Source organism: Choloepus didactylus, chromosome 18 (assembly GCF_015220235.1).
Source record: "Choloepus didactylus isolate mChoDid1 chromosome 18, mChoDid1.pri, whole genome shotgun sequence".
Classification (NCBI taxonomy): Eukaryota; Metazoa; Chordata; class Mammalia; order Pilosa; family Megalonychidae; genus Choloepus; species Choloepus didactylus.
Window position 1 is genome coordinate 30,774,729 of NC_051324.1, and position 27,439 is coordinate 30,802,167.

The window sequence follows — 27,439 nt, forward strand, 5'->3', positions numbered from 1 at the left end:
GGTATGTGAATATATCTCAATAAAACTGAACTAAAAAACAAAAAAAGAAGGTCTAGTAGTTAGTAACAGAGCCAGGACTATAACTCAGGTTTCTCATTCTGCCATACCACCACTGCTCAAAACTTTCCACCAAAGGACACCTTACTGGAAAAGAGGAAGCGTAATCTAAGAAAAGAACTCAAATCTGCTGGGTATAACAACACGAAACTTTAAGTCTCATGTTTTATCATAAAAAGTTTCCATGTCATACCATAATGAACACGTTTGTTTTAATGTGAAATTATGTAAAGTAAAAAAAGTAAATTAAAAATAAAATTGATACTTCAGCAAGATGTCTTATTTATCTGTCACAACCCCAAGGATTTGCAGTTTGAAAAGCACAGTACAACACACCCTATTGCTTTGCTAAATACTATAATATGAAATATGAAAATAACTGACTTCAGAACTTAAGTGCTAACTATCCTAAAATAAAAATAAAGCAAACAAAAATATATCTTAGAAAAGTTTACCTGAGTTAATACAGTATTGTGTTTAAGCACCTACTAGGGAATTATGAAAAGTCACCTGGATATCGAGAATATCAGTATTTCTATAGGTCCAAAAGAGAAGGGGAGCCCTGACCAAACAGCATGAGGATTCTGGGCCACTTGATATACATATTCCAAAAGCAGAAAATACACCAACTTATCATAGTCTTTATTCTGACTCTGCTCAGCAGGAAACTATCTAATCTTAATCTGATTTCCCAAGTAGATTTTCCTATTAGTAAGAACTGAGCAGAAACAATTCAGGTGTTCCAGTCCATTTGGCATTTATATTTCTCAAATTAAACTAATAAAATGGCATTCTGATCTGTATATATCTCTTGAGAATTTGGTTGTTATGAATTGATCGTCCCTGACAAACTAAAATATTCACATTTCAGAAACAAAATGGAGAAACAATAATATTATCAAACTACAACCACTTAATAAAAGTCTTCCCAGAGGTGGGGCAAGATGGCGGAGTGGTGAGGAGCAGAATTTCGTCTCTCCCCTAGAGCAGTTGGCAATTACCCAAGAACTATATGAAACAGTGTTTTCGGGGTCTCCAGTAACCAGTCACACATTGGACACAAGTTTGGAATTGGAGGAAAAGCTGAGATCACAGCGAACATTGCAAGTTCCCCGGACCAGGAGTCTGGCGCCCCTCCCCACCCAGACCTCACAGACCGTCTTGCTGCCGGCTCCCTGAAAGGGGGGGAATAAAAACCAAAAAACAGCAATCTGCTGAGGGCAAGAAGGGAGGCTCAACCCAGCCTCAAATGCAGAATTAATTAACAAATTAATTAACTAACTTTGGGAGCTGGGGTGCTAAAGAAGGGCTGGGCTCCGATAAGTGGGGGCACGTAAAAGCGGGCATCCATTCCCAGACTCCAAAAAAGCCATTTTTTTTTTCCCCTACATTTTGTCCCTTCTGGCTTCTCACTGATCCCTTATCTTTTTGCATTTCAATAGCCCCCCCCCCCACAGGGGTAGAACTGAAGCCGTTGGAGAGTAATTATCAGACAATAGCCCAAAGCATATCTTTAAATGCTCTGACACTGACAAAACTTCCAGGCTGGGGAAAGACTTTTAAAAGAGACTCTTCTATTTTTTTTTTCCTTTTTTCTTTTTCTTGATTTCTTTTCTACTTTTTTTTTTAAATCTAAAAGTAATATATGTGGTTATTTTCTATCGGAAAGCCCATACCCACAGTGTCTTTGAATTCCGTATTCACTACTGAAGGCCTCCACCCCCGTCTTTAATTGGCAGCTCAGGCTGACCAAGGAATCTACCTGGAGAGGCCCCAAAGAGGAGAGGGGAGAAGGGAATAGTGCCCCTGAGAGACAACTGGAGTTCTGAGGATTGGGAGAGTGGAGGGAGGCCCAGCTCAACTGGCAGTCCTCCTTCTGGGAATTCAGACCCCAGGGGCTGGAATTCAGATTCCGGCTTCAGTCAGCCACGCCCCTGACAGGATCAGAGTCACCAGGAGAACTAAAGGCTCCACACCTAATTACACTGGTGGGGGAGCTGCGGGCTGGCCAGCGCCACCTGCTGGACAGGAGAGGAAAAGCACCAATTCTAAAGGCCTCATAGGAGGGTCTCATTCTCAGGAAAACTCCATACCCTCCCAATGAGACCTGGGCCTCACTAGACTGGGAAAATCTGACTAGGGTTGACCATATCTAAGGAGACCCACTCACAAAAAGGTTACATAGAGGCAGACCAAGAAACAGAAAAAGCAAAAGGGGAAAAATTCTGATCAACTAAACAGAACCTAAGTTAGAGGTCTAGAATAAGTTGAACTGAGTAACAGAGGCCAGAGAACAAAGCCAACCAACAAGAAAACCACTAGGTAAAAGACAGAAAACAAGCTCCAAAATAAACTAATCAAGAAAATCAGATGCCTAGACAACTTAAGATAACAAGCCATACCAGGAAACACGAAAACATGGACCAGCCAAAGGAACAAACTAATAGCTCAGCTGAGACACAGGAGTGGAGGCAACTGATGCTAAATAAATTTGATGAAATGAAGGAAGATATAGCAAAAGAGCTGAAGGATATAAAGAAGACACTGGCTGACCATAAAGAAGAATTCATAAACTTAAAAAAACAAATGGCAGAACTCATGGGAATGAAGGCCACAATGGAGGAGATGAAAAACACAATGGAGGGACACAACAGTAGATTTGAACAGGCAGAAGAAAGGATCAGTGAACTGGAAGACAGGTCATTCGAATTCATACACACAAAAGAACAGATGGTGAAAAAAATGGAAAAATATGAGCAGGGTCTTAGGGAGCTGAGTGACAACATGAAACGCACAAATATACGTGTTATGCGTATCCCAGAAGGAGAAGAGAGGGGAAAAGGGGCAGAAAGAGTAATAGAAGACATATTCACTGAAAATTTCCCAACTCTTATAAAAGACAGAAAATTAGAGATTCAAGAAGTACAACGTACCCCAAATAGAATAGATCCCAATAGACCTACTCCAAGACACTTACTGGTCAGATTGTCCAATGTCAAAAACAAAGAGAGGATTCTGAAAGCAGCAAGAGAAAAGCAATCCATCACATACAAGGGAAGGTCAATAAGACTATGTACAGATTTCTCTGCAGAAACCATGGAGACAAGAAGACAGTGGCATGATATATTTAAGATACTGAAAACTGCCAACCAAGAATTCTATATCCAGCAAAACTTTCCTTCAAAAATGAGTGAGAGATTAAAACATTTTCAGACAAACAGACACTGAGAGAGTTTGTGAATAAGAGACCGGCACTACAAGAAATACTAAAGGGAGTGCTACAGGCTGATAGGAAAAGACAAGAGAGAGAGAGTTAGAGAAGAGTACAGAAATGAAGATTATCAGGAAAGGTAAAAGGAGAGGAAAAAATAAGATATGACATATAAATTCCAAAAAACAAAATGGTAGTAGAAAATACTGCCCTTACAGTAATAACACTAAATGTAAATGGATTAAACTCCCCAATAAAAAGACACAGACTGGCAGAATGGATTAAAAAACAGGACCCATCTAAATGCTGTCTACAAGAAACTCACTTTAGACACAAGGACAAACATAGACTGAAAGTGAAAGGTTGGAAAAAGATATTTCATGCAAACAACAACCAGAAAAAAGCAGGAGTAGATATATTAATATCAGACAAGTTAGACTTCAAAAGCCGAAACAATTAAAAGAGACAAAGAAGGACACTATATATTAATAAAAGGGTCAATTCATCAAGAAAACATAACAGTCATAAATATTTATGCACCAAACCAGAATGCCCCAAAATTCATGAGGCAAACACTACGATCACTGAAAAGAGAAATAGATACCTCTACAATAGTAGTTGGAGACTTCAATACACCACTCTCATCAATGGATAGAACATCTAGACAGAGGATCACTAAAGAAACAGAGATGTTGAATTGTATGATAAATGAACTAGACTTGACAGACATTTATAGAACACTACATCCAACAACAGCAGGATACACTTCTTTCTCAAGTGCTCATGGAACATTCTCTAGGATAGACCACATGTTGGGTCACAAAGCAAGTCTCAACAAATTTAAAAATATTGATATTATACAAAACACTTTCTCAGACCACAATGGAATGAAGTTGGAAATAAATAACAGGCAGAAGGTCATAAAATTCACAAACATATGGAGGCTAAACAACACCCTCTTAGAAAACCAGTGGGTAAAGGAAGAAATTACAAGAGAAATTAGTAAATACCTCGAGGCAAATGACAATGAAAACACAACTTATCAAAACTTATGGGATGCAGCAAAGGCGGTGCTGAGAGGGAAATTTATTGCCCTAAATGCCTATATTAAAAGAGAAGAGAGAGCAAAAATTGAAGAGTTAACTGCTCACCTGGAGGAATTAGAGAAAGAACAGCAAACTAACCCCAAAGCAAGCAGAAGGGAAGAAATAACAAAAATTAGAGCAGAAATAAATGCAATTGAGAACAGGAAAACGATAGAGAGAATCAACAAAACCAGAAGTTGGTTCTTTGAGAAAATCAATAAAATCGATGGACCACTGGCTAGGCTAACAAAAAAAAAGAGAGAGCAGATGCAAATAAATGCAATCAGAAATGGGAAAGGAAATATAACTACCGACCCTGCAGAAATTAAGGAGATAATGAGAAGATACTATGAGCAACTATATGCTAATAAACTAGACAACTTAGATGAAATGGACAACTTCCTAGAAAAGCATTAACAACCAACATTAACTCAAGAAGAAATAGATGACCTCAACAAACCAATCACAAGTAAAGAGATTGAGTCAGTCAGCAAAAAGCTCCCAAAAAGGAAAAGCCCAGGACCAGATGGTTTCACATGTGAATTCTACCAAGCATTCAAGAATGAATTAGTACCAATCCTGCTCAATCTCTTCAAAAAAATTGAAGAAGAGGGAAAGCTACCCAACTCTTTCTATGAAGCCATCATCACCCTAATACCAAAACCAGGCAAAGATACTACAAAAAAAGAAAATTATAGACCAATTTCTTTAATGAATATAGACGCAAAAATCCTCAACAAAATACTCGCAAATCGAATCCAGCAGCACATTAAAAGAATTATACACCACGACCAGGTGGGATTTATTCCAGGTATGCAAGGCTGGTTCAACACAAGAAAATCAATTAATGTAATACACCACATCAATAAATCAAAGCAGAAGAACCACATGATCATCTCGATTGATGCAGAAAAGGCATTTGACAAAATTCAACATCCTTTCCTGATGAAAACACTTCAAAGGATAGGAATAGAAGGGAACTTTTTCAATATGATAAAGGCAATATATGAAAAACCCACAGCTAACATCACACTCAATGGGGAGAGACTGAAAGCTTTTCCTCTAAGATCAGGAACAAGACAGGGATGCCCACTATCACCATTGCTATTCAACATTGTGCTGGAAGTTCTAGCTAGAGCAATTAGGCAAGAAAAAGAAATAAAAGGCATCCAAATTGGAGAGGAAGAAGTAAAACTTTCACTATTTGCAGATGACATGATTCTATATGTAGGAAATCCAGAAAAATCTACAGCAAAGCTACTAGAACTAGTCAATGAATACAGCAAAGTAGCAGGCTACAAGGTCAACACGCAAAAAATCTGTAGTGTTCCTATACACAAGTAATGTGCAACAAGAGGAGGAAATCAACAAAAAAAATCCCATTTACAATAGCAACCAAAAGAATCAAGTATTTAGGAATAAACTTAACCAAGGACACAAAAGACCTTTACATAGAAAACTATAAGAAACTGCTAAAAGAAATTGAACAAGACCTGAAAAAATGGAAGAACATACCATGTTCATGGATTGGAAGACTAAATATAGTTAAGATGGCAATTTTACCTAAACTGATTTACAGATTCAATGCAATACCAATTCAAAATCCCAACAACTTACTTTACAGAAATAGAAAAACTAATAACTAAATTTATTTGGAAGGGTAAGGTGCCCCGAATAGCCAAAAATGTCTTGAGAAAGAGGAGTGAAGTGGGAGGTCTCACACTACCTGACTTTGAAGCATATTACAAAGCTACAGTGCTCAAAACAGCATGGTACTGGCATAAGGACAGATATACTGATCAATGGAAATCGAATTGAGTGTTCAGAAGTAGACCCTCACATCTATGGACAAACTGATCTTTGATAAGGCAGTGAAGCCGAAGCAACTGGGAAAGAGCAGCCTGTTCAATAAATGGTGTTTGGAGAACTGGATATCCATTTCCAAAAGAATGAAAGAGGATGTCCATCTCACACCTTATACCAAAATTAACTCAAAGTGGATCAAAGACCTAAACATTAGCACCAAGACCATAAAACTCTTAGAATAAAATGTAGGGCAATATCTTAAAGATCTTGTAAAAAGAGGTGGTTTCTTAGACCTCACACCCAAGGCACGAGCAACCAAAGAACAAATAGACAGATGGGATCTCCTCAAAATTAAACACTTTTGTACATCAAAGGACTTTGTCAGAAAAGTAAAAAGGCAACCTACACAATGGGAGATGATATTTGGAAACCACAGATCAGATAAGGGTTTAATATCCTGAATATATAAAGGAATCCTGCATCTCAATAACAGAAAGACAAACAATCCAATTAAAAATGGGCAAAAGACATGAACAGACATTTTTCTGAAGAGGAAGTACAAATGGCTCAAAAGCATATGAAAAAATGCTCAACTTCACTGGCTATTAAGGAAATGCAAATCAAAACCACAATGAGATATCATCTCACACCTACCAGAATGGCCATTATCCAAAAAACAGAAAATGACAAGTGCTGGAGAGGATGTGGAGAAAGAGGCACACTTATTGTTGGTGGGAATGTAGAATGGTGGAACCACTCTGGAAGACAGTATGGAGTTTCCTCAGGAAGCTAAATATAGATTTGCTATATGACCCAGCTATTCCATTGCTGGGTATATACTCAGAGGAACTGAAACTTAAGACACAAACAGACATTTGTAAACCAATGTTTATTGCAGCATTATTCAACAATTGCCAAGAGATGGAAACAGCCCAAATGTCCATCAAAGGACGAGTGGATAAACAAATTGTGGTATATACACATGATGGAATATTATGCAGCTGTAAGACAGAACAAAGACATCGATCATGTAATAATGTGGATGAACCTTGAGGACATTATGTTGAGTAAAGTTAGCCAGAAACAAAAGGACAGATTCTGTATGGTCTCACTAACATGAACAGACATTAATGAACAAACTTTGGGAGCTAAAAGCTGACAACACAGGCAACCAGGAGATAGAAAGAGGGCAGAGATCAGCCATTTGATGCTGAAGGACTACAGAATGTTTAGGATTGATTGCATAGATCCAGAAATAGATAGCATAATACTGTGTGATGGTAGCACGGTATTGTAAGTACACTGAACAAAGATGTCTGTGAGTAAAGCTGAAAGAGGTGGGGATAGGAGAATGTATGACACCAGAGGTAAAGATAGATGATAAAGACTGGGACTGTATAACGTGGCAAAAACTGGAGTGGCCAATGACTGTTACTAAATATACAAATATAAAAATGTTTTTGCATGTGGGAAAGCAAATGAATGTCAACCATGTAGAAATTTGAAAAAGGGATGGTATTCAGGAAGAAACATAATCAAAGCAAACTGGAGTCTATGGTCAACAGTAACATTGTAATATACCTCCATTAAATGTAACAAAGGCAATATGCCAATGCTAAATGTATATGAGAGGGGGATATAGGGGAGTAATATGGGATTCTTGGTAGTGGTGTTATTTGCTGTCCTTACTAGTATATTGTATTGTATGACATGTTATTTTTCTTTTCATCATTTTTTCTTATTGCTAAAAAAAAAACAAACAATTTTTCTTGTAGTAATCAGTATGTTCAAGTGCTGATTGTGGTGATAAATGTACAACTTTATGATGATACCATGAACAACTGATTGTACACTGTGGATAAATGTATGGTATGTGAACATAACTCTATAAAATTGTAGGAAAATATATATATAGGAGTAAAAGTGTTGGAGAAAACATGGTGAGAGGGATGATGCCTCACCAATATGGACTAACTGCAATGTGTAAACTCAGAATTGAATCTTAGAACATAGCCTAACGTGGACACAATAATTGTAATAGTCCCTAGATTGTAAGCTCTTACAGCAGTTAACTCTATCCCTGAATTGTAAGGCCTATGTCTAAACTTTGAGATGCTGATCCCCTAGCGTATAACCTGATTGGTCTCTGGAACAATGTGTATCTCCGAGACACCTGAAACTCAGAGCTAGAGCTCAGCAGATATGAATGTCAGTATTAGTGCATACAGCCACTGTCAAAAAAAAAAAAAAAAAAAAAGCTGAAAAAGAGCCCAGACTTCAATTAGTGATATGAATGAAGCAGGTCTGGTTAAGACCAGGGCAAGCCAGGCCAAAGGATAAAGGTTGAAACTGATTGTGTTTTAAAACTTCAACTTTCATATGAGACCAAGGGAATAGATATCTATTTGGTACAGGATCTAAATTTTCTAAATGGTACAACTCTACAGTCGATTTGTTCAAACACCACAATTGTATGGAACTTTGAATAGGAAGTGAGATACGGTAGGTTAGTATAGGCTGGAGTGAAATAGTGACACATCCTAGAGTAATTTGGGCAGATAATAAAAAATATATTTACAGCCACCCCCTCCCCAGCCCCGAGGATCTGGGGGAAGGTGCGGATATGTTGGACATCCTCACCTGGACTGGTGTTGATGTTGTCACAAACATTGGGACTGACAGTTTGATGTGCTGAGCCCTCGAGCATGGGACTTGCCCTTACGATGCTCACTACCACAAAGGAGAGTCTAAAGTTGCATGTAATGGTGCCTAACAGTCTCCCCCTGAGTACCTCTTTGTTGCTCAGATGTGGCCCTCTCTCTCTCTAACTGAGCCATCTTGACAGGTGAACTCGCTGCCCTCCCCGCTACGTGGGACCCGACTACCAGGGGTGTCAATCTTCCTGGCAATGCCGAATATGACTCCCAGGGATGAATGTGGACCCGGCATCGTGGGATTGAGAGTATCTTCTTGACCAAAAGGGGGATGCAAAATGAGACGAAATACTTGCAGTGGCTGAGAGATTCCAAATGGAGTCGAGAGGACACTCTGGTGGACATTCTTATGCACTATATAGATAACACCTCTTAGGCTTTAATGTATTGGAATAGCTAGAAGTAAATACCTGAAACTACCAAACTCCAACCCAGCAGTCTGGACTCCTGAAGACAATTATATAACAATGTAGATTACAAGGGGTGACAGTGTGATTGTGAAGACCTTGTGGATCACACCCCCTTTATCTAGTGTATGGATGAGTGGAGGAATGGGGATAAAAACTAAAGGACAAATGGGGTGGGATGGGGGTATGATTTGGGTGTTCTTTTTTCACTTTTATTTTTTATTCTTGTTCTGGTTCTTTCTGATGTAAGGAAAATGTTCAGAGATAGATTGTGGTGATGAACGCATAACTATGTTATCATACTGTGGACAGTGGATTGTATATCATGGATGATTGTATGGTGTGTGAATGTATTTCAATAAACCTGAATTTAATAAAAAAAAAAAAGTCTTCCCAAAATATCCAACCAATTTTGTCCTGATATGATATACATTCTAGCTTTAGAAGTGAACAAAACAAATATGCATTTCCTGGAGGTGAATGTTCTGTCAGATCAAATTATACTTCATTGAAGTGGTGACCTGAACCATAAGACACAATGCCAAAACTGTTTCCTGTGTGTCACCTCACATCTTAAAATATGAACCTCTTGTTAAAGAGAACAGTATACGACCAGACTGGATTCCAAAGGAGATGATCCACAGGCAGCCACACCCCTCCCAACTTCCAAGTAACTTAAAAAAAGGTCTACTATGGCACTTTTGAAAAATTACAAATTCCATTCTGACCAATCAAATTTAGTCTATAGGTAAGTCTATAAATATTTGTCTCAGTATTTTATTTTATGTTCAAAAGAACCATATGTAATGCTTTATTATCTATAGGAAAAAGAAAAATATCACCATGTGTCAGGCTATACTCATTCTGAATGCAAAAGTTTAAACATATACCTCTGTTAACACATCAGCCAGTTCAGCATGAACTTTAGTTCGCAGAGATGTTCTAGCCACATCTAAGAGGATTTCTCTTTTCATCTCTTTTTTTATTTTAACATTCTCCAAAACTTCAAGGCCTTTTATCTTTGCAGCTTCAAATCCTTCAGTTATTATTCTAGGGTGCAGGCCCTATTATATCAACAAAAAAATTACAAATTATAAAGTCATCCACAGTAAAACTATCCTCTCTTATTAACTGGTATAGCCAAAAAAGGAGTAGTACCTATATCAATGCCACTAAACACACATGTATATATGTAATTTACAAAAGTCCTTTTTTTCAAGGAGAGGCTAAGCCTATTTACAATGGTGTCTAAGAGTCAACCCCAGAGAACCTCTTTTGTTGCTCAGATGTGGCCTGTCTCTCTCTAAACCAACTCAGCAGGTACACTCACTGCCCTCCCCATGACATGGGACATGACTCCCAGGGGTGTAAATCTCCTGGCAATGTAGGATATGACTCCCAGGGATTAGCTTAGACCCGGCATCGTGGGATTGAGAAAGCCTTCTTGACCAAAAGAGGGAAGAGCAATGAAACAAAATAAAGCTTCAGTGGCTGAGAGATTTCAAATGGAGTCAAGAGGTCACTCTGGAGGGTATTCTTATGTGCTATATAAATATCCCTTTTTAGTTTTTAGTGTATTGGTATAGCTAGAAGGAAACACCTGAAACTGTCAAACTGCAACCAAGTAGCCTTGATTCTTGAAGATGATTGTATAACTATGTAGCTTACATGGTGTGACTGTGTGATTGTGAAAACCTTATGGCTTACACATCCTTTATCCAGTGTATGGACAGGTGAGTAGAAAAATGGGGACAAAAATTAAATGAATAATAGGGAGGAATGGCGGGGGGGATGGAATACTTTGGGTGTTCTTTTTCACTTTTATTGCTTATTCTTATTTTTATATGTTTTTTGGAGTAAGGGAAATGTACAAAAATTGATTGTGGTGATGAATGCACAACTATCTGATGGTACATATATACCATCATATATGTGTGGTATATGATTGAACACTGGATGATTGTTCACTGGATGATTGCATAGTTGATTGAACACTGGATGATTGCATAGCATGTGAATATATCTCAATAAAACTGAACTTCAAAAAAAAAAAGTCCCTTTTTTCAGTGCTCCATATATGAAACATTCTCAAACTTACAAAAAAGTAGCAAATCCTGTACAAAAAAACTATTATTTCTGAAAAGTACAACTACATTATTGTCATGTGCTACCCTTCTGAACCGACACAAAGGAAAGACTCCTTTCAAAGCAGACGATAAGAACCAGCATTAATTTGAAGAAAACTGGCAGAGAGTCACCACCTTAACCAAGTGATCCAAGTTCAAGTTATCACTAGTAAAGGGACAAATAGAATCACATGCCTCCTGATAAGATATGCTGAGAAAACATAACACCTCTTCTGTATTGTTTCTGACAAAAGTCCATAACTTGAGTCTAAGCATGAGGAAACAGACAAATCCAAATTGTGAGGCTTTCCACAAATAACTGACCTGTACTCTTTAAATATGGCCATGTCATGAAACACAAAAGGCAGCTCAGGAATTACTCCAGCTAAAAGGAGACCAAAGGGACATGGAAAGTGAATGCAATGTATGAACCTAGATTTTCTTTTGCTATGAAGGACATTATCGGGACAAGTGGTAAAATCCGAATAAAATCTGCAGATTAGATAATAGTACTGTATCAATGTGTTAATGTTAATATTAACGTTCTGTTTTTAATAATTATACTGTGATTATATAATGAGTTCTTTGACTTTTTTAAGAAACACACTGAAATATTTAGTTGATGTCCGCAACTTTCTCATATTCTTCTGAGAGGGAAAAAATGATAACTTTTGGTGAATCTGGGTGAACAGTATATAGGAATTCTTTGTAATATTCTTGCAACTTTCCGAGGTCTGAAATTTTAATGGTGTTAGTATTGTTTACTTTGCAAAATAATACACAAACTTCTTGAAAGTTGACACTAGGTCTAGTTCATTCCCTCCCTCTGTTCCTTTATGTTAAACATCTATAATAATTTCTTAAAGTTCACATTTATTATTTATGCCAGGCACTACTGTAAGTGATTCACATACATTTTTTACTTAATCCTCTCAATAATGCAGTGAAGTCGGTGCTATTATTACTACTTCACAGATGAGGAAATTGAGGCTTAAAGGGATAATATAATTTACTGTAGATCACCAAGCTAGTAAGAGCTGGAGTCAGGATTTAAACTCACAAGTCCAGACTCCAGAACCCGTTATTAACCATTTTCAAAACGTCTCCTCAGTTTAGGATCTCATGATCTCACACAGACTACTAAGACAATCTTCAGTCTTGACTCACGTAAAACTGTCCCACAAATATCCATTTATTTTAATTGCCAATCTAACCACATCACTAGTTGTCAATGTTTCCACCATAACACCCACAAGGTAAAGTGCAAGCTTAGTTGATATACTATGTGCCCTCTGTGATCTGGCCCCACTGACTTCTTCAGTCTCTTTTCTACTACTGTCCATCTTACTTTAAATTCCAGTTATAACAAACTGCTTGTGGCTTTATATACACACCATTTTACTTCTCTTCTCTGTGCCTTTGCTCACATTGTTTCTTCTGCCTGGAATGCCATTCTCCTGACCCTTCACTCTTTCACCTGTCTCACTCCTACTCATCCTGAAGACTTCAGCCTGGACCTTACTTCCTCCATAGAGCTCTTCCTAAGGACCTTAGGCTCGTTTAAGATACCCCTCCCTCCTCAGTGTTTCTATCATATTCTGGGCCCAGCTCTTATCACTGTACTGCTCCATTGTTTCATAATATGTTGATGTCCATCACCATCCCTCTAGGCCAAACTTCTTTCTTCCTCACCCAATCCTTATTTAAAGGTTTTCTCTTCATCCAGTGCTTCAGAGGAAGCTCACCTAACCCATAGCTTAAGGAGTGGATCCTGATTAGTTTTAAGTGAACGCCCCTAAAAACTGTTATTGTTTGGGATGGACCTAAGAACAAGGGTGGCCCAATCATACTAAAGGAAGGATTTATATTCAGAGCTGGGTGAATGATTTTCTCTTGTGTTACTAAGGGTAGCAGGTAGCCCTTATTTGGGGCAGTCTTACATTCATGTTGAAAGCTAAGAGACAGAAAAGACCTGAGTACTGACTGATTGAAATTTTAAATTAACCATCGCTGAAGCCTTCCCTATCTCTGTATGTTCTGTTATGGTAAATAATAATTTCCTAGTTTAAAGAAGTTTTAGTCAAGTTTCTACTACTTATAGCCAAAAAGCATCCTAACTGATATAAATTGCAAGTACTGAATTAATATAGAATTCCCAATACTAAATGAAACATAAGTAATAATTTTAGTATTTTGATCAGATTGTTTTGCTGAAACAGTCCCTGAAGGAGAGGAACAATTCAAATATTTACTTAGAGAGATAAGTAATGCCAAGAAAAGAATACCAATTTAACAAAAGCACAGACATAGAAATGTGGGTGATTTCAGAGGCCAATGAGTAGAGTCTGACTGGAGTAGATGGTTCATAAAGGAAAATATTAAAAAGGTAGGTAAATTTACAGTGTGAAAATCTTCAGTATTCCCCAGTTAATTTTAGAAAGGTACATAATTTGGTTTCAACTTTATTAGTAATGTTTTGTATCTTAAAACTTGCTTAAGTTATTTGGGGAACACGAGTATTCTTTTACGTTTTTATATATCCTAAACATTTCATTCTTTAAAAAGGTATATAATTCCAATAATAGGCATTATTTCGGCAAAAAATATTCATGTATTATTTTCATTTGTAATTGTCCAAGAATATCTTGATTCAAATTAACTTTTACTCTCTCAAATTAAACCACTTTACTAGTAAACAAAGAGCTTTCCCTTCAACATAAAGTACTACATGAACATGAATTCTGTGAAATTTTAATACCTCAGAAATGTAAAGATCTGCTTGCTTAAGTAACTCTCCAATAATTAAAACATTTGAAGTAGTACCATCTCCTGTAATGTCATCCTGGGCTGTTGCTACTTTTGCTATCAAGGAAGCTGTTGGGTGTTGAATTTGCTGGGAAAAGCAAACAACAGATTAAAAAAGAGAGAGCATGAGATAAAGAAGCAGCTCACCGAAAACAAGATAACTATGGGTCAATAGTAAAATTAAAAAATAAAATAAGCTTCTTTCTGCAAGTTTGCAAGTTTTATATTATCAATACTTAATAACGGTCAAGTCCAAAATTTAAAAATTGAGAACTAATGAGGTGTGAATATTTTATAAAAATCTTTGCTTCAGAATGCAATGACATTTCCAAAATAAGACTAAATCCTTCAATCTCAAAGACGGATACATTTACTAAAATTGCAAAGTTTTTTTTATTTTTTCATGATTACAAAGAATATGAGGTAGTGCCTTTAAAAGCACTTAGAAATATTAATTTGGAATACTAATTTGGAAGTATTCTTAAGCTATTACTTACACTAGACAACGATTTGAAAAAACTGGTAAACTTTTTTGAGGTTTATTCTAACAAGCGTATCTCAAGACTGCAGTATTTCACTGACAGCCTTGATTAAAAGATACACAGATGTTTTAACCAAGCTTTTCTCATGGTTATTAAAGTCAGTAGCATCAGCTCACCATTTCATGAAGCAGCACATTGCCATCTTTGGTGAGTTTGATGTTACCTGTACCAGAAACAAGCCTGTTCAGAGAACAGTAATATTATTAATATTATTAACCTCACATGGCAAGAATCAAGCAAGACACTCCCAATGCTTGCCACTCCTTCATACAGGGAACTGGACTTGGAACATATCCATTGTACCATGGGGAGATACTACAGTAGTTACCACCATTTCCAACCTACACAATCATTTCAGCCCTGATAGACTGCAATGGGTATTTCATTCCAAATGCAGCATCTACTGGTTTAAATATAGCTGCAGTTGATGAGTTATGAACAGTGGTTTGGTCAAAGGAAAGTCTTGGGAAGTCTACAGATGACAAATTTGCAAATTTCCTGCATTTTTTATCTTGGTAAATGTTATTCATTCGCTCAACTGAGTCACTGTCATGCCCCGTATTACTAGATCACAAGTTGTGCCAATTCTACAACCTAAATACCTCTCAAATCTACCCCCTCCTCTCCATTTCCACAGCTACCATCATCTCTACCTTAGACTACTTCAACTGCCTTCTGATATCTCAAAATTTACCCCATGCTCCACACCGGTTACCTTTCTAAAAGGCAATGTGACAGTCAGCTAAAGATCAAAAATCCTTCAATGATTAAGTTTTCCATCACATTCAAGGTAAAATCCAAACTATTTAGCATGACATACTTGACTTTTCCCAATCTGGTTTATGTTTACCTTTCCTTTCCCACAAGCAGTATTTTCCCCCCAATATGTCTCATGTTTTGATTTCGTGTCTGTTGGATTTACACCATTTGACTTTATTTTCCTGAAGTTGCTCATCTAAAGACCCTTACTCCCTTCTCCTGTTGATGAATTCTTACTCTTCTTTCAAGCCTGATCAAACATCACCTGCTATTTGAGAGGTTTTTCTTGCTCCCTGTATGTATGAATATATGTATATGTACATATTATTAGCACGTCTCCCCTAACATAGCTCCGTAAGAACAGAAACTGTATCTTGGCCATCTCTGTGTTCCCAGTATCTAATATTTCAGTGCCCTCTTCTACAGTTAATTTATGTTGCTTATTCTTCAGAGTATATAATCTTAAAAGACAAGGAGAGCTAAACAGTTTGTCTCTAATGAGATACTAAATGAACTGACTTTCTAATCTCATATGAGCCTTAGCATCACAATGAAAAAATTGCGGACGTGGGGAGGGAAAGGTTCACTCGGGGGCCTCTTCCTCGGAGAGACTTTTCTCTTTCTCTCCACCAGGCTGGAGATGACCTCAGGGCAAAACGAAAATGAGCGGAAACAGGCCCCAAAGTGTGCCTCATCGTTCCAATCTCTTCGCGGTTTTCTGCCTCTGAGCGCGCCCCAACACCCGACAAACCCCCGGCGCCCCAACTGCCGCTCCAACCGCCGCCTCACATTTTCATCGTGCCCTTAGGCCCTAAGTTTGTTCGCAGCACATCCTGCAACCCTCGGGCGGCACATATATTGACGGCCAAAGCCGCCCGGGCCCGTGCCACTTCAGCTTTGGAGTTTATCGCCTTCACTGCAGCCATAGCCAGAGGATCAACTGAGCGACTTCCGGCAAAAACAGGCTTAACCGCGATTCGGAGGAAAAACGCCAGCACCACGCCCCACTCGCCTGAGCCCCAGCCAATCACCGCCCAGAGAGGAAGTGACGTTATCGGGCATCGCCGGGACGGAAGCCAGTATCGCCCTGTGTCCGGTCGCAAAAATGGCGTCCTCTGCCTCCACTCGCACTTCGGCTGGTAAACGAGTGGTTAATCAGGACGAACTGCGGCGGTTAATGAAGGAGAAGCAGCGTCTGAGCACCAACCGGAAACGAATAGAATCTCCATTCGCGAAGTACAACCGTTTGGGGCAGCTGAGTTGTGCCCTATGTAATACTCCGATTAAGAGCGAGCTCCTGTGGCAGACTCACGTCCTCGGAAAGCAGCACCGAGAGAAAGTGGCCGAGCTGAAAGGCTCCAAGGAAGCCACTCAAGGACCGTCCACCAGCGCAACGCCTCATTCCGCCAAGAGAAAGGCGCCGGACGCAGGTGGCCAAGATGCTAAGAGAGGGAAGGCCTCCCAACAACCTCAGGTACAGCCCTCCACATCCGTTTTGCCCACTAACTTCTTTGACAAAAGAGGAAAGGAGTCCACTAAAGCGACTCCCAGTAAGTCTCCGGGACTCGGTTTACTCCCTGATTATGAAGATGAGGAAGAGGAGGAGGAGGGAGAAGGAAAAGGGGGGGACGCCAGCAAGCTGCCCTCCGACGCACAAGGCAAGGAACACTCACTTTCTTCATCGCGGGAGGCAACAAATAGTGTGCTGCCAAGCGATTTCTTTGATACAAATCCTCCTAAGGCCCCCTTAATCCCTCATTCAGGGTCCATTGAGAAAGCAGAAATACATGAGAAAGTGGTGGAAAGGAGAGAAAACACCGCGGAAGCATTACCGGAAGGCTTTTTTGACGACCCTGAAGTAGATGCGAGGGTACGAAAGGTTGATGCCCCAAAAGATCAGATGGACAAAGAGTGGGACGAATTTCAAAAAGCTATGAGGCAGGTCAACACTATTTCCGAAGCTATAGTGGCTGAAGAGGATGAGGAGGGACGGTTGGACCGACAGATTGGGGAGATCGATGAGCAAATAGAGTGTTACCGTCGGGTGGAAAAGTTACGGAATCGCCAGGATGAAATAAAGAATAAGCTTAAAGAGGTTCTGACTATAAAAGAACTGCAGAAAAAGGAAGAGGAGAATGCTGACAGCGATGATGAGGGAGAACTGCAGGATTTGTTGTCTCAGGATTGGAGGGTGAAAGGGGCTTTGTTATAGGATTTTGAAGAACCAAGACTTCTAACATCTACTTTTGTATAGAAAGTGCTGTCTCTTGGTATGATTCAGTTACTCAATGCCGAGAGGTTTGGGTACCTAACCGGATTGTTGAAATACAAGTCTGTGAGGAATAGCACCTAGGATAATTGATGTAAAGTATTTTTGAGGTAAAGTTGTTTTTGAATTGTGAGATACTAAAATGCCAACTTTTCCACACATTTACAAGTTTAAATATATAATCTCGAATTGTAAAATCTATAAACTGTAAATATTGTGCATAGTTAAATATATATTTAGTTAAGTAATTTTGTTTTAAGATTTATAAGTTAATAGAAATTAGACCAACAGACAAGCTTATGGATGAATACCAAATGTGCTATTTGGGATGTGCATCACTTTTTTCTGACCCCTAACTCAAACTCAAGAGGTGTTGTTTTTGTTTCAAGAACACTGCTCATGAACACGTGTCATTTTAGGTTAATCAGTTCTCTACCTGTGATTCTGTTTCTGTTTTCAAAAACATGTTTTAGGAGAACATGGAAAAATATATACACCAAACATGACCAACCTCCTTAACTCAAAGTTTCTCTTGACTTAAACAAAGGTTTTCAGATGTAAGTGCACTGGAGAATCTCCTGTGAAGCCTGAAAAAAATTCAAGTGCCTAAGCCCTGCCTTTAAAGAAATTTAGTAAAATCTGGAGTGAGGCCCTGGCATCTGTATTATTAGAAAGTGCTTAAGGTTATTCTAATATATGCCAAAGTTGGGGAACCACTGCCCTAAATCCAGAAGCCATTTATATTTTTTTCAAGATTTGCTTTTTCTTTAACACATTCTATAAGTTTACTATCTTGTATAAAAGAAATATTGCCTTTTGTTAAATCTCCCATCCAGTCTTAAATTTTATTATTATACTTGTGGTAAATTAGGGTTCAGAAATATAGGTTCCTACTGTAGGACAAATTTGTTTTTCCAGCAATAATACTTGGCTTTTTCTGGTCACTGATAGTTTAAATCGCTCCTTCTCCCTTTAGAGATAGAGGAATTCAAACAGGAAAAAGAATTAGCAGTGTTCAGGGATGGAAATGCATACAGCACGGTCAAATAACAGTAAGCAGTAATGATAATAGCTAAGACTTCTATAGTTCTTACTTTGGGCCATACATGGTTCTAAATGACTTAATGTATTAACTCAGTCTAGTTTCACTAAAAAACCCATGCTTAATGAAGGGGAGTACCACGAGATAAAGTGTGGAGGGTCTTGTGTGCTAGTAGAAAGAATTCCTTTTGCAGGCAATGTGGAAAAACACTATGTTTTTGAGCAAAGAAATATTATGAAAGATTACTCGAGTTGCAGGATATAGAATGGAATAACATGGGGAGGGGAGAAAGGAGCTAGGAGACTAGTTAGAAGCTAGTTTTTCAAAAGTGAGGTGAATATAGCTTTGATTAGGTTTGGACTGAGAGAAAAAGAATAGAATTGAAAGAATTTCATAGGAAGAGCTGGCATTTTAGTGACTGATCGGAAATGGAAGAAGAAAAATGAGGGATAAATATGAGATCTGGGTGTTCTTGTTTTGCTTTGTTTTAGTGTGGTTGCCTAAAAGTAGTTCTCTAACACTTATTGAGCGATTGTTATGTACCACAAATTACTTATTCCTGCTGTCTTTGGCACAGTCTTTGCTTCCTTAGTTACCAGCTGATTGTTAATAGCAACTTCAGTTTGATGACATGGAGAGCATGCCTGCTTCAGATGTGTTAACCCACTTACTCAATTTTCCATCATTCATTACTTTGTTATTTTAGAGTATGAGAAACTACAGAGATGGACTTGAATGGTGAACCCAGTTCTACCATGGCCTTAGAAGCTAGCTAATACTTTAAAGTAGTACTGTCCATTAAAAATATTAGGTAAGCCACATATATGATTTTAAGTTTTCTAGTAGCCATGTAAAAAAGAAAAAAGGAACAGTCGAATTTAATTTTAATAATACATTTTACTTTTAAACTATTAGCGGGATATTTTATAGTTTTTTGGTACAACAGTTTTAAAACCTGGTATGTATCTAACACAGCATATCTCAGTTTGGACTAGCAACATTTCAGATGCTCAAAGCCTTATGTGACTAGTGACTACCATATAGGACAGTGCATGGCTAAAGAGAAAGATATCCAGGTGGAAAAATAAAACATACTCAGAAGATAGTAAACAGACCAATTTAACTACAACAGAGGATCCATTTCACAGTGGCACTGGAGTAATGATTTGACAGGTAGATTGTAAACAATTGTAGAGAGCCTTGAATGCCTTTCTCTGAGGAATATGAACTTTCTTTAAGGTAACAACTGAGTGTCCTTGAAGTTTGTTGAATCCTTGATTGTAGCACAATTAAAGAAGAGACTAAGGAGTGCCAGTGTATGTTACTACTCTAATGAACCACTATTGGGCTTTTAGAAGGGCCAAAAGACTGCCAAAATCTGATATCAGTGCTTTGTGTCCCAGAGGATAAAGGATGGTGCCCTGGCCATAATTATTGCTCAGTGAATCCTTATTGAATCTGAGAACGATGTAAACAGGTACTGGAGTTAGTAGATCCTTCCCGATCCTCCAGACATTGGAGAGTTCTGTTATACCTCTAAGCCAAGACAAATATGTTTTGGCATCAGACTGCATATCACTAATGTTCCCAAATTGTAAGAATTGGTCCCAAATATTTATTCTAGTCACTTGTTTTCCTTTTAGAGAACCCCCCACCCCACCCCACCTCTGAGTTCAGCCAGTATCGTATTAGGATCATTGTAAATGTTACAAAGGTATCTTACCACTCCACTTACCAATTTAATACAGTTCCCCTAACTTGGAAGAAAAAAAAAATGCTGAGATCCTAACCAGTCTCCAAATATACATTTGTTGAGTGCTGTACAATTTTACAAAATGCTTTCACATATATTTCATTTAATGATGGAAGTGATTACTGCTTTTTACACACCAGGGAATAAAATAAGAGACTTTGGAATTAAAATTGCAGGGAAAAGAAATTTAGTCCTAAAACTTTTCATAGTAATAATCACTAGCTTAGTATGGAGTAATGAAAGGAACAAGTTAATTGGCAACAGACCTGGGTTCAACTTCCCATTCCATCTTTTAATGGCTGGTGATCTTGGGCAAGTCAACTCTCTGAACCTTAGTTCACTGTACAATAAAATGAGGATATATGATAATGTCCCACAGGTGTGAGAGTCGAATGAGACATGCATGTGAAAAGGATTTATAAACTGAAGTGCAATAAAAGCATTACTTTCTGTTGGTAGTTACTGGGCTTCCCCTGCCCCATGCTACTAACTTGCTGACTTGACAGTAGGCTAAAAATATAATGTCCCTTAATTTCTTCTTTAAAATGAAGGAATTAGAGCAGATGATCTTTTGGGATTTCTTTGAACCCCAAATCTTTAATTCTGCTATCACTGGTTGCCATGAGACAAGTGGCATCTCACCTTTTAAGTATTTTTAGTCATTCAGTTGGCTGTCTGGTGGCAGCTAATCATACTTCCAAGGTTTCCCAGGATAGCCCCAGTTTACATATGTCATCTTGGTATAATTATTAATAGTGCCCCCTTTCACTCTCAACATTGTCCCTTTTGTGGGAGGAGGGGGAGGGAGTCTTACTTAATAAAGGTCCCAGAGTTTGATATGAGGTAAAAATCATTTTCTAATAGATAGACTGATCTGAACACAGAATGGAGGTTCTTAATGGAAATAGAGTGATGCACCTATTGGGGTAAACAGTTTGAATAAATATATGACTAGGAATGGTGCAAGAGAGATGACCTTAGGTTGCTTTTTAATACTAAGTCTATCAGCCTATATGATACCAGGAATTTAGAAGCTGTAAATTTGAATAAGAAAAAAAAACTGTGATTTACTGCATTCTATTTCCTATCAACATTCCCTCCCTCAGCAAGTGGATCCATTCCTGTGATTTAAATATCACCTATATACTGATGACCACCAATCTGTATTTCCAACCTTCACCTTCCTCCTAAGCTTCTGGCTCACCTACCTGCCTACCTAACATCTCCACTCAGATGCTTAATATATGTCCTAAATTTAATAAGTCTCAAGCAGAGCTTTTGATATTCTTCCCAAAACTGTCCTTCCCTAGTCTTCCCTGTCTTAGTAAATGGGCACCAGCACCCACCTAAGTGCTCAAGGCAAAACCCAGGGAGTCATCCTTCATTCTCTTTCCTTATCCCCTAAATCTAATACATTAGTTAAGTCCTGTCAGTGCTGCCTCTAAAATGTGCCCAGAATCTGTCTGCTTTTTTCTGTCTCCACTGGTCCTGGCCACAAACATTACTTGCATTGATTGTTGCGTATCTCCCAGTCACAAACTCTTATCTGGAGTTAAAACCCTCTCATATATGTTTCCAACACACCTAGAAAAAAATCCAAGCCCTTTTTACACCTACATGATGTTCAGGGGTTGCTAATTCAAATGTCTACTTCTGATGAACTGGAATAGTGGCCTAAGATGGTTGGATTTTTGTTTTTTGTTTTCTAGATAAGTTGCAAATCAGGATTGTTTTTGTTTTTAGCAAAGTCTCAAAAACACTGTGTGGACTGAATATGATCCATGGGCCCCCACTTTGTGAGCTACCTCTGTATCCTCATCTGTTACATTCTTCCCCTTTAATCTCTATGTCCCTGTTCTCATTAGCTAACTTTCTATTCCTCAAACATGCCATTTCAGGGCCTGTACCCTTGTGAGTCCCTCTGTCTGGAACCTGACTTGAGAAAGCATGACCATCTATCTGCTCGTCATACATTATCAGCTCTAATGTCCCTGTCTCAGAAAGGCCTTGCCTGGTGACGTAAACAGCTATCTCTACCTCTGTTACATTACTCTATTTTATGATTCATTAAGCTTATCTGTGTATAAATTTAACGTCTCTCTCCACCAGAATGGCAACTCCATGAGGGCAGGGAGCTTGTCTGTCTTGATCACAACCTGAAATAATGCCTGGTATATAATAGGGCTCAATAAGTGATAAATGAATAATACCCACACAGCAGGAAGTTACATGGAAAAGCAGTAAAAAGACCAAGCTGACTCATGGAAATTGTAACCAGAACAAAAGTCAGTTCATCCCTTGTACAACTGAAAATGGGCTAAGAAATCTTGTCCTGCCTTGTCTCCCTTACTTCTCTGGCACCGGAAGCTCTTACTATTCTGAGAGCATGCAGTAGCGCAAGGAAGCATACCCAACAGCCTCTAGAGTGCAATGGACCACATCCTCATTTAGGAGTTAACAGGGATTCCTCATGGCACCAAGCAAGCAAAGAGGGGAGTCCATATGTCAGTGGGATTTAGTGGGCAGCCCTGATTGCCTTGACGCCTCTTAAGTGGAAAACAGGAAGGAGAAAGTGATTCAGTAGCCGGCTAAGACCAAATTGTTGGCAAGTAAGTACACATCGCCTCCCAGCTGCTCTCAGCCCTCATCCCCTTCTCTGTCACCACCATTTTCCTTTGGCTGGCTCCTCCGTCACTTGGCACTCAAAACTATTTCTGCTCTAGCTAAGCCACCTCAGCAGATGAACTCACTGCCCTCCCCCCTACGAAGAACCTGACTCCCAAGGGTGTAAATCTCCCTGGCAACACAGGATATGACTCCTGGGGATGAATCTGGACCTGGCATCGTGGGATTGAGAATATCTTCTTGACCAAAAGGGGGATGCAAAGTGAAACGGAAATAAAGTTTCAGCGGCTGAGAGATTTCAAATGGAGTCAAGGGGTCACTCTGGTGAGCATTCTTAAGTACTATATAGATAACCCTTTTTTAGGTTTTAATGTATTGGAATAGCTAGAAGTAAATACCCGAAACTATCAAACTCCAACCCAGTAGTCTTGCCTCTCCAAGACGATTGTGTAACAATGTAGCTTACAAGGGGTGACACTATGGTTGTGAAAACCTTGTGGATCACACTCCCTTTATCCAGTATATGGACAGATGAATAGAAAAATGGAGACAAAAACTAATTGAAAAATAGGGTGGGATGGAGGTGATGATTTGGGTGTTCTTTTTTACTTTCATTTTTTATTCTTATTCTGACTCTGGTATAAGGAAAATGTTCAAAAATGGATTGGGGTGATGAAGGCACAACTATATGATGGTACTGTGAACAGTTGATTGTACACTATGGATGATTGTACGATACGTGAATATATCGCAATAACACTGAATTTAATTAAAAAAAAAAAAACTATTTCTGAGTAAATCTATGCAATCAACCATCCTTTGCTGAAAAGCACTTCCAGTCTAGAGGAGGAGAGGCATTCCATCTGGATGCACCTCCATTTTGCTAACATTTGACAGCCTTCGTGTAACTTTGGAGCCAGTGGTAACCTTTAGGGAAGAGGGGAGGACCACACTGATTGGGTGGGTGGTTGATGTGGTTTTTGGTGTGTGTGTTGTCTGGTTGGTGGTGGTTTTGCAAAGTATGGTTATAAGGGAGTATCAATCGAGCCAGGTTGTTGGGTTATTATTAATAGTAACCTTACTTCTTGGATACCTACCATGTGTCTGGCTGTATGGGAGAGCTTAACATACATCATCTCTAATCCTCACATCATCCCTGTAAAGTATATGACACCCTCATTTTACAGCTTAGGAAACGGAGACTCAGAAGTGAAGCAACTTGCCCAAGGAACAATCCCAAAGTCCCTGTCCAGCATCATTATTATTTAATATTAATTTGTATTTGCATAATGAAGGTAATTTTTTTTACCACACTCACATCAGTTTTCGTCAAGTCTCAACACCCCCCAGAGAAGTAAAATAGCATTACCTCCATTTTAGACATCTAATAATGTGTCCAAGGCCACTGATCTAAAGTTAATGGCCAAGTAAGATCAGATGTAACTTGATTCCTAGTCCAATAATCCTTCTACTATTTTTAATACATATTTATTGAGATAAAGTCACAAACCATGCAGTCATACAACGCGTACATTCAGGTGTTCACAGTACCATTATAAAGTTGTGTGTACATCACCAAAATAAATTTTTGAACATTTTCATTACCCCTCACACACAAAAAAATAAGAATAAACATTAAAGTGAAAAAGAACAGAGTAAAAAAGAACACTGGGTGCCCATTTTTCTACTCATCCATCCATACACTGGACAAAGGGGAGTGTGGTCCATATGGCTTTCCCAATCACATTGTCACCCCTCATAAGCTACATTTGTATACAATCGTCTTCAAGATTCATGGTTTCTGGGTTGTAGTTTGACAGTTTCAGGTATTTACTGCTAGCTATTCCAATTCATTAGAACCTAAAAAAGGGTTATCTACCTTGTGCCTAAGAGTGCCCACCAGAGTGACCTCTCAGCCCCTTTTGGAATCTCTCTGCCATGGAAGCTTATTTCATTTCCTTTCACATCCCCCTTTTGGTCAAGAAGATGTTCTCCATCCCACAATGCCGGGTCTAGAGTCCTCCTCGGGAGTCATACTCCACGTTGCCAGGGAGATTCACTCCCCTGGGTGTCAGATACCACATAGAGGGGACGGCACTTCTACTATTTATTAACAAAATGTGAGAAATAGAGAGAATCCCCCAAACAGCAAGAATTAAGATTAGAGAAGTTTGCTGTCAAGGTTAAGGGAACTTAGCACACTTCAGAAGCCTTGGCTTGGTGGGGGAACCATATTTTTTGAAGTTGTTATCCTCAGCTTCTCTCCATACTCTTCCAGGCTGCCCTATCCTACCCCCATTTCTCCAGCAATGTTTTACTTCTCAATGGTCTCTGAAAGGAGGAAGAATGATGACTTCGGTTCCCAGGCATTTCAACTGGCAAACCACAGCTACACAGTGCCTTGTGAGCCTTACTTTTAACAATATGATCTTAGGCAAGTTAATCCACCCTTAGATTCCTCCACTGCAAAAGAGGGAGAGTAATACTTCCCACCTCCCAGGATTTACTGAGATGATTAAATAAAGTAATGCATGTAAATGCTTTCAGTACAACAGATGTTACTATTATTATTACATTATTTCTTTATTCCAGGACACTGCTTTTCCTCCATACACCATCCTCAGAGGGTATCTGAGGGAAAACATAAAGAAAGAAGGGGGGAGCACTCTCTTTGGAATAATCTAGAAGTAGCAGAGGGCCTGGATTAAGTAAAGATATGTCCCACAAAGGCTTAGATCCAGCCTCTCCCATTCATTCACTCCCTTTCATTTGTATATCTGATATTTACCGGGAACCACTGAATATGTAACAACTAACCACAATATAATATGGTAAAACGAATATATGTTTGGCAAAGTCGGGGTGGGGGGCATGTTGGAAGGAGCAACTGACTATTGGGGGAGGGCTGAGAAAGGCTTCTGAAGAGGTGAAATTTGAGCTGGCTTGAAGGATGAGTAAGATTTTGCCAAGCAGTGAAGGAGGGGAAAAGTATTGCAGACTAAGGGGACAGCGGCTGCAAAGGAACAGAGACATGGAAAGTGCACAGTACTGGGAAATAATAGCTTCAAGCACATGGAAAAAGTGGTGAGAGTTAGGACAGGAAGCCAATTGAGGCCGGACTGTAAAGGGCATTGATGTGGTCCCAAGAAGTTTAGACTCCCACTCAAAAGTGCAGAAAAGAAGAGAGAAAAGCAAACTCATTTCTGGGAAAGCCAGGACAGTTCTTTTGGTCTGGATTTTTCTTATAGTTATGGATTGGTCCACAGCATCTAGGCCCTTCCAAATGAGAGGAAGGAGGAAATAAATAAAAAGGGGAAAAAATTAAAAAAATTTTTATAGAGTACCTAACATTCGCTTTAGTAAATAATCCAGAATTTTTTTTCTTCATATGATTTCAAGTCTGTGGAAAGTGATCATATGCCCTTTTGGGAGTTGAGGTCTTCCTTTTAAATTCTCAAAAGAGTTTAATTATAACATATAAGCATACAGAAAAGAACAGAAAGTAATATAACAGACATCCACCACCCAGAATTTTTTTTTAAGGAATAGACAAGTACAGAAACAGTTAAAACCCAACTTAAAGGGTATTAAGTAGACAGATTCTGCTTGACCAGAGACTGTTTCTGACATATCCAAAAGGCAGCTCAGGGTATTGAAGTAAGAGTTTACATTTTAGATAAATACTTGGGCAAACAGACACCTGGCCAACAGCTGCAGAATCAGACATCAGTATGCAGATTCTGGTCAGCCTGAATGGGCCCAGCTCTAAGACAAGGGTTCCTTGACCTGATTACATCCAATGCCCCTATCCTGGCCTCCTCAAGGAGAGTCTAGGTCAGTGGGTCTAGGTTGGGGCATTGGAAGCAGTATTTCAAACAAGTTCTTTAAACAAGTTCTTCATGTATCAATGCTTGAAGCAATAAAGTAACCTGTTAACTCATCTGTTGAGATAAAAATGAAACCTCTGTCATAGGGTTATCATGAATATTAAATGAAAACATATATATGAATATTAAATACATATTTATATATTATGAACAATATATATATGAATATATATATTATTGAGAATTCTAATATGCCAGACATTGTGCTTATATATTGCTTAGCACAGTGCATGGCAAATAAGCACTCAGTAGCATATATTAACAATAATAAACATTCACTGAATACTTCCTTTATGTATGTTATAGTACAAGGGTCTGCAAAAAATTCAGTGACATATATTAATTTCTCAT

At 38.7% G+C, this 27,439-nt stretch overlaps 2 protein-coding genes across 2 annotated transcripts in view; one reads left to right on the top strand and one right to left on the bottom strand.

Moving 5' to 3' along the window:
- The window catches only part of CCT6B (chaperonin containing TCP1 subunit 6B), a 62,830-nt gene extending 46,392 nt beyond the window's left edge, over positions 1–16,438 (bottom strand). Inside the window, exons 1-4 of the mRNA XM_037808845.1 lie at positions 16,302–16,438; positions 14,870–14,933; positions 14,165–14,299; positions 10,171–10,344 (exon numbers count right to left, since the gene is read on the bottom strand). Coding sequence (XP_037664773.1) covers positions 10,171–10,344; positions 14,165–14,299; positions 14,870–14,933; positions 16,302–16,438 — 510 coding nt within the window. The remainder of the gene's footprint in view (positions 1–10,170; positions 10,345–14,164; positions 14,300–14,869; positions 14,934–16,301) is intronic.
- Positions 16,439–16,605: 167 nt separating this feature from the next.
- ZNF830 (zinc finger protein 830) lies at positions 16,606–20,949 on the top strand. Its single transcript, XM_037808844.1, has one exon. It carries the CDS (start codon positions 16,618–16,620, stop codon positions 17,722–17,724), a length of 1,107 nt encoding a protein of 368 aa, XP_037664772.1. The 5' UTR covers positions 16,606–16,617; the 3' UTR covers positions 17,725–20,949.
- The last annotated feature ends 6,490 nt before the right edge of the window (positions 20,950–27,439 follow it).